At 32.8% G+C, this 13,474-nt stretch overlaps 1 protein-coding gene across 4 annotated transcripts in view; it reads left to right on the plus strand.

Annotated features, from left to right (window-relative positions):
• LOC142339440 (uncharacterized) overlaps positions 1-13,474 on the plus strand; it is a 157,527-nt gene that overhangs the window by 97,526 nt on the left and 46,527 nt on the right. For all 4 annotated transcript variants that reach the window (XM_075389475.1, XM_075389473.1, XM_075389474.1 and 1 more), the window contains exon 3: positions 2,076-2,315. In XM_075389475.1, the coding sequence (XP_075245590.1) occupies positions 2,076-2,315 (240 nt within the window). The remainder of the gene's footprint in view (positions 1-2,075; positions 2,316-13,474) is intronic.

Consider the following 13,474-nt stretch of genomic DNA (forward strand, 5'->3'; position numbering starts at 1 on the left):
ATATAAGGAAGAGTGATTGGATTCATTTTGATCCACTTCAAAACCACTGCGTTTCCTGTTGTTATGATTTAAAGAAATTAAAGTTTCTTTAAACCACTTTTCTGAAACTTCAGTATTGATATTCACTTAAAAAATGCCAATTAGTTCCTAAATTAATTGTTCGATCTAGAAATATCACTAGGTCTGAAGAATGAGCAGCTTTTATATTAAACTTAACTGTAACTTTGCGAAACTTGATAAACAGCAGGAAATAGTTCCATGTTTGTTTTGTCCCCCATAATTTGTCGAGAACCCAGTTTCCGAAACATTTACTCATATTTAACAAGCAAACTTCAGTTAGACGGACAAGGTTTTGAAGAACTGCTCATGTTGGAAAATGGAATTAGTTCGATTCAAGAAGAATATCAATCTGATTCCGAAAAGCTATAAAGAAATGGAGACTAAATGAGAACTATATGCCGTTACCGTTTCTATATTGGTAGAATTCAATATTCCGCAGATCTACGTTATGCAGGAGTAGTTGTTTTTGATTGAAAATATATTGGAGATTTCTTCAATTCAAATTGATCCACTTTAAAACCACCGCAGGTCAGGTTGTTTTGATTTTAAAGAATTCATTGTTGCTTGAAACCGTTATGTTGAGACTTCACTTTTGGTGTTAACCTCTAAAAGCATTAAAGCTTCCAACAATACTTGGTCAAGCTAGAAACATCAGTAGGTCTGAAGAGAGGAAAAATTTTATATTGAACTTCACCGTAATTTTGCGAAACTCAACAAACGGCTGGAAACTGTTCCATAAATGTGTTTTTGTCCCCTTAATATAGCAGAGAACCCCAATTTGGAAACCTTTACCTGATTATAACAAACAATTTTAAGTTCGATGAATAGGGTTTTGAAGTAGTGATTTTGTTGGAAAATGGAATCAGTTCGAACTAAAATAAAAATCAATCTGAATCTGACAGACTATAATTAATGGAAGCTACATGAAGATCATATGTCGAAACCGCTTCTAAATTAGTGTAATCCAGTTTTACAGCGATTTTTTTATGCAGGAATAATAGTTTTTAACTTAATATATAAGGAAGAGTGATTGGATTCAAGTTGATACACTTTAAAACCACTTTTAAACTTTCTCTAAACCGTTTTTCTGAAACCAGTTCTTTCGGTACCACTCGGAATCGATTTGTGAGCAGCCAATACATAAACAGAGGCGCGTGAAAAAAAATACCAGTTTTTGCAAAACTGGTGCGTTACTGCCTTTTTGAATTTTTTTGAGCACTCACTGAAAGTAATTTTGGGGTTTGCTGTAGTGTAGGTCGACAAATATTAGCTCAAATTGCTTCATATAAGGATCATTGTAAAGCTCTTGTAATAAACTTCAACATTTGGTTTGCAAATTTTACTAAAAATAAACAATTATGTCCTGCAGAAAGTTATTAAAAAAGTTAAGGTAAGTTAAGGTAATTTTACCTTAACACAGTTCAGGTAATTTTTTACCTTAACTCAAGTTAAGGTAAAGTTAAGGTAACTTTTACCTTAATTTTACCTTAACAGAGGTTTACCTTAACTGCGTTAAGGTAACTTTACCTGAACTTTTTTTAGTGTGTACCGACGTTTCGTACGGCATTTTTGTCGGTATTTCTTAGCTCCAGTCTTTTCATAAATTGAACGATCCAAAGTCTGGATCATAAATTTTTTCGGTCTTTCTGAGTCTTTTCATAAATGGAACGAGCCAAAGTCTGGATCATATCGCATTTTGGTCTGTACGGGTCTTTTCATAAGAGTTCTTGAACGAGCACATAAACGCACCAAAATTTTGAACGAGGCAAAGTCTGGATCATAGGCATTTTTGGTCTGCCTGGGTATTTTCATAAGCAAAAATAGTCTGGATGGGTATTTTCATAGATCATTTTGAGCGAGGACCTCAACCTGGGTTATCAGAATTTTCACAGCTTTTTTTCATTTTTTTAAACTTTTTTTAAATATGGCTATGATTGAGTATCTATGTAAAAGCCGCTTAAATTCAATTTGGAAATTAAATTTTAATAATTAGAATGTCATTTTGTTGCTTTCAGGTCGAGCCCTGTTGCTGGATGACATACACTCGCCACAGGGACGCCGAGGAGACTCGGAACATTCTAGAAGCACAGAAGATAGATGGATACGATGAATTTGACGAAGAGGAGCAGCGTGAGTTCTACGCCAAGTTTGGAGTGACAGCAGATGAGTTGCAAGAGAGCAGATACAAGTTCAAAGTCATCCAGATTGAGATCTGGAGGCTGTTTAACCAACCACAGCACTCCAAATTAGCCAAGGTGAGACAATTGACCAACCGTGTTTGTAAGCTGGTTCAGGGGATTTTGGTTGATTTGGAATAACTTTTAAGGTTCTTGAGGCATTTCATTGGTCAAATATGTTATTAATGTAGCAGGTTTTACCCAGACCAATTGGGCAGTTTGACTAATATGGAGAGAACAGATTTGAAGGGTCGCAAGACGAAATTGAGCGAAGTCTGTAGTTATTGACAAAATACGTTCTTTTTGCCATCATAATGCTTTCGATTTTGATTTTTGCCTTAAAAATCGTCCCACGCCTTTCCGCTTTTCGGCAACAACAGATAAAATTTTAAGCCGCTGAGTTGTAAGTTTACAATAGATATCTCACAGATGATATAAAGTCCGCTGAACACGTCTATCGGTAAAAAAAATTGTGAGTCAACGTACTCGTACGAGAAAAAATACAGAATTTTTTCAAGACAACTACTAAATTATACGTGTGCACTTTTCAAAGTATCGACTTACACATGGCTTGAAATGAGCCGGTAGATCGAGTATGACCTTGAATAGATCGGACGTTTTGGAAACAGTGCTCTGAAAAACTAAGTTAAAAAAAACGTGCGGTAAGCTGTTAGTTAGTACTGATGATTACGTCAATTGTCAGATAATAGGTGCTATTACTTAGTTAATCAAAAGACGTGTATTAGGTAAAAACTGTTGGACCTTAATCACTTTATTAATTTTGACTATTATTGTACGGTTAGCGTAATGTCTACCTAGTGAACCGAAACTTGGTACGAATTGATTTAAAAAAAACACACTAAAACATGGCAAATCTTGCCAACATTTTGAAATGGCACTTGCAATGAAAATATCAAGATTTTTACTTGCAAGATCTTTGCCTGGAAATAAAGAAAGGATGGATAAAGATCTTTGCATGGACAAAGATCTTGGCAAAATAACCGAGAAAGATTAACCGTGACATGGCATGGCATACTAAGTTATAGATATCATGAAGCACCTTTGAACAAGATTCAGCACGAATTCCTACAGTTAAGCACAAATTATCAAGAATTGTTGGAAAATTCAGTTCAAGTAGTAAACAGCAATTGAACCTAATTTTTCCAGTACAATGAAATTAATAAGTGGATGCAAGCTTGATATGTACGAAGTAAAGACCTTATACAGGACCGCTGCTGAGGAGGCCCCCAAATAAGGTTGCAAAAAAAACCTTAAAATAACTAAAAAATTCATCAACCTCTCCGTCAAACGCTACTAGAATAAAGTTTATAAGGTTTTTTAATCTTTTTCAATTCCGTTTTGTGAAATGTCGAGAGAAATTCACAATTGACTCAGCAGTTAGTACAACTGCTGGAAATACAAAAAACAACGAAAAACGAATGTATTTTATATCTTCTAAGAAATCTTCTCAAAAAAACTTGCATTAATGTACTATTAGACAGTTTATAGTATTATAAGACAGTTTTATAAGACCTACACAGCAGCATCATTGATTCAGAGTTTTTCTGAATCCTTTGTGAATCCTTTTCTAAATTCTTTGTGTTCAATTATAATAGTATTTTATTGTTCCGACCCCTCTTGAGGGGGAGGAACTATATACTCAAATGTTTTTTTTGTTCAGACAATTGTCGCCGATCGATATATTCCTCGTTGAGAGTTGGGACTGATATTATTAGAAAGCTCGTCCAGCGTAGAAGATGGAATTTGATAATTTTTCATCTACAGGGAGTTATCGAGGCGTAAACTACAGAAAAGTAGAGTGAATTCCGTTGTTTCTATTAACATTTTCCGGAATTTTTGCCTAAATTTTCGTTAATTTTGCTGAAATTTGATAAAATCTTCAAACACAGAGTGCTGTTGATTTTAATTTTTCGGACAAAAAACTTTTGTTGATTATTTTGATTTAATTTTTAGTCAAAAATTTTGGCTAATTATTTCAAAATTCAGACTTTTTCATCGAAAACAGCACAAAATAAGCTTTTTTTAGTCCAATTTGGTTAACTGTGCCGGAAGTACAACCCCATACAACACTAATAAAAAATTTGTAGACCCACAAGTGGGCTATTCTTTCTTCAACTTCTGTTGAGAGTGCTCTGTAATTAAAACATTGCCGTTTTCTGCTAACTTTCCTCGTTGATTAACGAAAACGCAGAATTCAATTTTGAGTTATCATCTAAATCTATTTTACAAATTACCTATATCTAAGACACTAGACAAATTAAGTTTTCCTAATGGACGAAAAGAATAAGAAGGGCTAGTTTTGGACCAATCTTGAACTATTACAATCCAAAAAGATTTCGGATTGTAATCAGTCGGTTTTTTTTAAAAAAAATTATGATCTTTTTAATAGTAATTAAAGAACCGAACATATCAAATCAAAGCTCAGCAGTGATAGGTCCAAGTGGCATCCTATGTAGTTCCAAACTATAGCAGTTAGTTTTTTAATTGAAAGCTTATGGTCGTTTTGACTTTTAAAAGTAATTGATTTTTAAATAAATAATGGCTTAATGAAATTTTCCTCTATTTTTTCTCTTAATTTGTTCCACTTGTAGTTTAGCGTCAACAAAAAAAGAATGCTTCTTCTTTTTGTTTATCTATATTTTAACCTCTATTACGGTTTTAAGCCTTAAGTTATTGTTTTCTGGCTTTGATATTACTAGATTTAAGTTTTTTTTATTTTCAGATATTTACCCATTTCTCCGGTTTTCTAGTTTTTTTCACAATATCAAAATACTGAAAGTTCCCATATCAGATTATTGGCGTTCAAAATCAGGCATAATTGAGTATATGAAAGTCCTGAAAGATTAATTGCAGGTCAAATATGACATTATTGGTGTCAAGGGAAGGTGCCAAAAAGGATTGCTTTCACAAAATCCAATACTTTTAAAGAATTCGTTATGACCTTACTGGCTGCGACACCGGTTTTTCACAAAAAAAAAGTAAATTTATTTGATTTTTTGTCATATTTGATTTTTTTCTTGTAGACGCAAGACTTATTCTGGATAATGGCAGATCTCAAGGGATTTTTTTGGACTAATAAACGATTCTATTTTATGATTTCATTATGTATGGCTTTCATGTCTTTGGAAGTAATTTTCCTTCGAAAAAAAAAATCAAGTATTACTTAATTTTGCCCTTTTTTCTCTTTTGCCTACTTGTTACCTAGTCTCATTAAAGAAAGAACTTATACTACAAAATTGGTGTTTGAGGAAGGCACAATCAAACATATTTCTGAGGGCAAAAATATGGCTTTAAGGCTTCGACATTGCTCTCTGGCAAGTTCTAATTGAACATCTGATTGTTGTCTTTTTTTTGTTTTTTTAGCCGCATAAAAAATTGAATATGATTAGGTTTTAATTTCCTTGTATAGAAGCGTTGGTGACTGTAATTCTTTCGGATGTTTTACTTGATTTCTAATGGTTTTCATATCTTTGAAATTAATTGTTTAAAAAAACAGTTAAAGTTTTTTAACTTTACTGTTTTTGTTCTTTTTGTCCAATTGTTGCCAAACCTTTTTATGGACTGGTCGCATATATTTTCTGGTGGATTACAAGTTATTTTGTTCAGGTTCAGTTTTATTTGACTCTATGTTGACTTTGTTATTAAGTTCTTTTTTAAAAACCGGTCATAAAATTTCTGATGTAATCCCCAGTGATTGTGGAATTTTTATCGTGTAAGATCTGATAAGATGCTGACTAAGAATTTTTATCGTGTAAGATCTTATCAGATCTTACACGATAAAAATTCCTCTTATCAGATCTTACACGATAAAAATTCTGGTAAGAGGAATTTTTATCGTGTAAGATCTGATAAGACATCTTGTAAGATAAACATTCCTCTTACCAGAATTTTTATCGTGTAAGATCTGATAAGACATCTTATAAGATAAACATTCCTCTTATCAGAATTTTTATCGTGTAAGATCTGATAAGACGGAATTTTTATCGTGTAAGATCTGATATGACATGTTTTAATTATTTCAATGTAACCGTATAACGTAGTCAAGGTCCCATGAAAGTAAAAAAAATAATCGGTCAGCTAACCAATTATGAAACAAAAAAATGCTTGTTGATTCTGTTTTGGCGGCAGTTTTATTGTGAGTCTTAGCTGTTTACTATGGCTAAACTTAGCAGTCCAAGATAGTTTTGGTCTATGAAAAAAATTTTCAGCCTTGTTTGATAATCACCGCTTCGGAAAAAGCCCCTGTCACTCAAATAATCTTTTTTACAATATCTTATAAGTCTTAAAAGACAGTATAAGATATTTTTCTCTTTGTTGCTCTGACACTTAAGTGTTGCATGCTAGTTTTTCGGCTACTGCTTGAGAGCAACACTGAATTGTCTTCAATATGAAGAATATACCATACTTCAGGAATTTATATAAGAGGAATTTTTATCGTGTAAGATCTTATAAGAGGAATTTTTATCGTGTAAGATCTTATAAGAGGAATTTTTATCGTGTAAGATCTTATAAGAGGAATTTTTATCGTGTAAGATCTTATAAGAAGAATTTTTATCGTGTAAGATCTTATAAGAAGAATTTTTATCGTGTAAGATCTTATAAGAAGAATTTTTATCGTGTAAGATCTTATAAGAGGAATTTTTATCGTGTAAGATCTTATAAGAGGAATTTTTATCGTATAAGATCTGATAAACGTCTTATAAGATCTTATAAGAAGATGCATCCCCTTACAGGCTATTAGCAAGATGGTTTTGTCAGAAATTTGTCAGATCTTACACGATAAAAATTCCACAATCACTGGGGATTAATGTTTGTTGTTGTTGTTTGATTTTGCTGTTCGTCTTAACTCGCTTTCTTAATGTTGGCATATCTCATCAATCTAGTGCATCAGTTTATACTCCAATGAATTATTTGCTTCGGAGGCTATTTTTTTGCTCATACAATATTTTTTTGAAAAAAAATCGTTTTTTTTTTTGGGTTTTTGGGTTTCCCAAAAATAATTATTGGGTTTTTCCATCTGTTCCACATTTGGCAGACAATTATGCCAAAATTGTGGATGATCGGGGTCAAACCTTGTTCCGTCTCATTGAGTGAGAATAAAATGAATGGAAATTTAACTTCAATTGGCAGCATTTAAAGAAACATAACAGAAAGTTCACAGGGCTCTGGCTCAAAGTATCTCAACTGTAAATCTTTTTGCATGACAGAAAACAGGTTACAAGATTGCATTTTTAAATTTGAATATCAATTTCGAAGTTCCTGAGAATTAACGCTTCCGTTTTCAACTCTTTAAAACTTTTATCATTATAAAGTCTGCCTCACTAAACATGTTGAAGATTGTTCTCTATTTTGAATCAAAAAAAATATCAAACTCTTCTGATTGCCTCGCTGTGCTCTATTTATTTAGTGCATCAGTTATTCGTTATTTTAATGAAATCTCCCGATATACAATATTAGTGGGGGTTTCTTTTGCAATCCATAATTTGTTTTTCTAAAAATGCTCAACAGTAAATCACAGTTCTCGTAGTAAGTTGTTAAATCATTGTTCAAGTTACAAAATGAGAACAGGACAAAAAATGCAGAAAACGAATGTTTTTGCAGAAAAAGAATAAATGTAAACGAAATCATATATATCTACTCATCATATATACACCCCTGGGTTACATGATCTTTTTTGCCCTGATTTCAAAATTCTAAGCAAGAGTGTGTATAATGAGCCCAGTTGTGTTTTTGTTCTTCTGTTTGCATATCACATGCATATCTTTAATCATTCAAGGCCAGTGTTTAGTTCGGATATAGTTTGCAGTTGGAATAGCATTCCTTTGTGATTAAATTTTTATCACTGAAGGTGGGTCATAAAACCCAATTTTACTTTAGCCGTTAATTTAAAATTCCATCCCAGTTTCCGACTTAATCTTTTATCCCCGTGCATTACGACTAATTGATGAAATCTGTGGATAAATGTGGATATTTCCAAATACCGGCCAAAAGCCCGCAAAATTGGGAAAATTGCTTCCACATATTGCCCAGTTGAAATTTGGCTATTGTGGGCAAAGAAAACCCCCGTGGGGTTTTGGGCAAATCCAGCGTTGAATTGAGCTGAATTTGGTTGTTTTCAGGCATCAATCAACTCGATATTGACCGTGTCTTTTAAATATTCATCAGACTAAAAAAGATAAGCGATGAATTCAATTCATGCTTCAAAAGTGTTCACAGTGCTCTGCAGAATTTTATAACCCCTTTTCACGCTCAATTCTTTACCCTAAAAATCACCCCTTTTGAACGCGCGTCTTCTTCAAATTTCATTTGCCTATTTATACGTTTAATTCTAAACCGCATGCATAATATATAGTACAATATAATGTAACTCAGCGTAAAATACATTCACGTAATAAAACAACTCTATTTTCGGGTTAGCTGTGAAATTTTTCACATTATCTGTGAAGTTTTCATCTTTTCAGGCGCGTGAACTTCTTAAATTTCAACTCTCTACCCCGCTAATCACACTAATGAGAAAAGGAGACTGATTGTTGTTTTAAATTCTTTTTTCGCCTCTAATTAGGAGCGCATGCCTCTAAAATCAAAGAAATCAACAAATAAGGCAAACTAGCTGCAAGAATTCTGCCTTTTGTCTGATTTAAAATCTCCCATTCTTTACTTGATGGGCTTTGAAAAGCGCCGTTTTTAGTCGAACCAACGGGCGAATCTTTCAAAACATGGGAGTTGCCAAAAGCATATTGTTTTAATGTGATATCGTAAAAAAGTCTGTATTTGAAGGACATTTCAGAAACCAAATGTCAGCTTTTGCTTTGATGGTAAAGAATGCGCTGATTTGGCTAAGAGAGTTGTTGAGGTTTTATGAGTCTTTCATGATATATTTATTGAATGATGCGATCAAAAGATGTTTACAGCTGAAACCAGACTGCTTGAAAGCAGACACAACATCACCAAAAACTCGTTAATGTTTCATTTATGAAGGTTAACATGGGTCATATTTTTCTTCAGTATTTCCTCAATTTTTTTGTAATATTTTGAAGCAGTAGTTTGTTTTTCAACTGTTTAAACGTGACATGCAGGACAATCTACTATAATAAAATGGTGCGCAACTTTATTAGAGGCTAATTAATTTATACTGCTTTCAAATTATCTCCTGAAAATAGGGAAAACAGATTATGCCTCCCATCAGAACTTTTGATGTGAGCATCTATATGCATGCATCATTCAGAACAAGTTATTTTTGGTACTGACTTCAACAGAAATCTTAGATTTAAACAACTATTTAGAATTGAGTCGTTTTGGGCAAGTTTATAAATTATTACATTTAAATGTTTTTGCTGGATGAATTAGAATGAATTTTGCTGGGTGAAACCATGCCCCAGCAAAACAGGAGTCATGCATTTACTAACAAATAGAAAACTGGGACCTCTATGTTATATTTTGTCCAATTTTATAGCTTTCGATATGGCAAACTTCATCTCATTGCATTGACTAAAAACGTCAAAACTTAAGCTTGAACAATGTTCTTCTGTTAATTTATTAAGTTTTCATCTTGAACAAGTATATTAAACTTTTAAACCAGCACTCCATAAACTCTCTAACTCTCAGATTTATCTGTAATTACTTATTCAAAAGGAGGTAAGTTCGAACGATCTGCTCTGACAAAATAAAGAGTACAAATAAAAAAGATGAGATAAGATTTTTATCTTTGTTTCCGAATAAAGAAATTGATTGATTTGATTTGCAATTTTGGAACCGTTTTTGTCCATGATGAAAGGTTTTGAAAATGGTTAGTTCTGATGAGCTAAGAAGAATTGTTCAATTAACAGTTCTAGAGATTAGAGAAGAATACATTTCTCTGTCGTTAGATTTAATTTTTCAATGTTTCATTTTGCGAAACGGCAGGGAGACATTTTAAACAAAATTTTGAGAAAAAATAATTATTTTCTGGGGAAACTTTTGCTGAAAAAGTTTTAATTATAAAAATTAAATCTTTTTCAGCAAAAGTTTCCCCAGAATAATAATCTTTTCATTTTGCTGCATTCTTGCAAATTATGTGAAGACGTTTGAGTTAGTTCAGCACATGACAAAAAGATGGTAATTTTGTTATTTTTCGAGTATGGCTGAAATTCAATATAGACACAAATCTACAACTATACGCAGCTTAAAATGAATCAGAGTCTTAATATTGGAACCCTTTATTAGAATAAGAGAAAAAGGTAAAGAAAAGAGATTTAAAAAGTTTGATAAATTTCACCCCAACAAAAATGGAAAAGCATTAATACGTTATTCCGAAAACAATTTAAAAGGCTAGTTCCATGCTTTTATTGATTTTACAACGTGCTGAATAAGGTGCATAGGAAAAAATTGTTCAAGAAGTACTCTTTTAACTGCTCTTGAATGAGAAGTAATTATTGTAAATGTGTGTGTCATTTTTATGCCGACTTTTTTTCATTTGGCCGCTTTTGCGTATTTCTTCTAGAATAATCTTTGACTTCTCAAGTGTCTTTTTCTTGCCCCTCTTGGTTTTTTGAGTGACTTCAATTGCTCTCACACGAAATAAAATTTGTTCTTCAAACGAAACCGAGTGTGAGAGAAACGATTACAAGGCCCTGATACACAGTTGGTTAACACTTCAGGTGACAGACTCGATTTCAGGAAGGCGGGGTTGGAGCCCTATCTTACGCTGGTGTTTTTGCACCCATGAACAGAAATTAATCTAGGTTTCAGCGCCTAAATTAAAATGCCCTTCCCTCCCTATCGTTCGAGAGTAAATTTTCTGACGTTAGTGGGTTTATGTTTCGTTAATTTTGTTTTTAAACACATCAGTGAAAGACTTTGTTCCATACGACATGCAGAAGATTGTTTTAACCAAAATGATAAGGGGGTAGGTACTAATTTATGCATAAGCGCTTCCATAACTTTTTGTATAACGCTATCAACAACCCTGAAATTTTTTTAATGAAAATGGAGTGGCTTGTATTCACTAGAAGCACCTATTGAACTTTAAAGTGCATCATATAGAGTTTCTATGCCCTGACTAACATTGGAATGAACTTGACAGAGCTTATAAACAAGGCAAGTCATGGATTTAAGCACTAGTATTATGAATCTGTATTCAAAGTTGTTGCATTAGAAATATGAGGTAACATAACAACTTCCCTAGCGATCAGTGGATTCAATTTTTTCAAGAAGCTTGCAACAAATTCGCAAAATGATTTAAATCTTTCAAAGTTGTTGCCACAACCTTGCGAGAAATCAATTATCCGAAAATAGATCAGATTACTAATGTTTTAAAAAACACCCTTGAAGAAAATTGTTGTTTAAAAAAACAAGTTTTAAAACTGAAATCCTCGGAAAAATTTCTAGTTCTGATTCAAAATCTTGCAAATTTTTCAATTTTGGTACGTAAAATTTCTTTTTTCCCTAAATGTCTTTTGAATTGGAAGTCTTGGAAGTTTCTTGCAAGATTTCCAATTCAAAACAACGTTTCCGACGAACAAATAAAAGCAGTTCTAGCAGTCCAATCTGTTCTTTCTCAATTTCAATTTACTTAATAAACGGCAAGAACGGTTACTTTTTTCTGTTTTCTTTTTCAATAAAAGAAAATCGGATATTTTCCTAATATTGATATCTTGCAAAATATCACACGAAACTAATTATACCACACAATCTCTGAGTTCAGTATTTTTTGCTACAATAAATCTCATGATTGGCAGAAGGAAAGAGTTTTCTGATGGCATTTTTAATAAGTTGATTCTGATGCAAATCCGATAGCATGTTTAAAAACCAAAATGGTGTCAAAAGTTAACGCTTTTTGATTAAGGCAATATGTTTTGTTCAAACTGTTTTTACGACATCCAATGGCAAGAAAAAAATATTTCAAACTATTGGTCTTAGGTTGTTTATCACTTCATTTACGTTTCGGGAAGAACCACAAAAATCATACTGGAAAATCTTGAAAAAATTGTTTTTAACTCGGTTTAATTAGTTTTTCACCGAGTTGATTAACTGTTTCGGCTCCACGAACAGCCGAATGCAGCCAGAAAAACAAGGAAAATATAGCTAAGAATTCGAAATATTGCAAGAAAATTGCAAAATTATTTCAATATATTGCAATGTTCTTGCAAGATGATTCAAATCTTGCAAGAATCTTTCGTAGTATGCATTGCTGTTGAAGATTACTTACAAGTTTCTTGCAAGATTTTGAATTCCTCGATCACTCGGGTTTCCTCAGAAAACGATACATTATCTTGTTTTTGTTGCATAATAATTTCATCTGTTTTGAATTTGGTCTGCTAAGACTGTTAGGTTGCTGCGAATTTCCAGCAATTTGGAAATACTGTTAAAAATTTCAGAGCAAATTCATTTCAGAAAAACGTTTATATTGCAAACAATCTGTGAAAATGACGCTTTTTTTGTAAGTAGTTTGCTGCAGGATCTTGTAACAACCCTGCAAGATATTCCAAAGTAGCTTGAACAGATCTAATAGGGTGTAACATTCTTTATGAGAATTTCTTTTCTTTTTGTTCCGGCCCACTTTAGTCGGGGGACAAACTCTATACTCAAATGCGATTTTTTGTTCAATAAATTTTGGCTGATCGATTTAAACATCGTAGAGAGCTGTGAGTGGTATCATTAGAAAGCCCGTCAAGCGTAAAAAATGGAATCAAAAGATTTCTATGATTTTCGGTTTGTACAGAGAGATAACGAAGATTTAAATTTTGTGAATAGTAGACAATATTCCGTTGTTTTATTCACATTTTCCGTAGATTTGAGCAAATTTTCTTCGATTTTGCTAAAAGAAGTTAAAAATGGTAACGTTAGAGGACGATTGCTGAACTGTTCGATCCGAGTTTTTTTGGATAAAATTTCTTTATAGTTTTAAAAATTCAGAAATTTTTCGTCAGAAATGGGACCAAATCTGCCTTTTTAGCCAACTTTCTTTAATGTTGCTGAACGTAGATAGACACCTTTAAATTGCAATCATATTCTTTGTAAGCTGAAATAGAGAGCTAGTTGTACTCCCGTTGGTTTTAAAAGTCTTCTCAAATTCAAACTTTGCCTGTTTTCGCAAATTTACCCTGGATAATAAACCAAAATGCATTATTCATTTTTGATGAACTAAAAAGTTTTGTGTGAAAATTGAATTACTTTGCAGCCCTTTGAATATTTCAATGCTTTGTTGACGCGAAGCAATATCAGGGCTGATATTGATC

This window comes from Convolutriloba macropyga, chromosome 5, assembly GCF_964194025.1.
Source record: "Convolutriloba macropyga chromosome 5, txConMacr16.3, whole genome shotgun sequence".
NCBI lineage: Eukaryota > Metazoa > Xenacoelomorpha > Acoela > Convolutidae > Convolutriloba > Convolutriloba macropyga.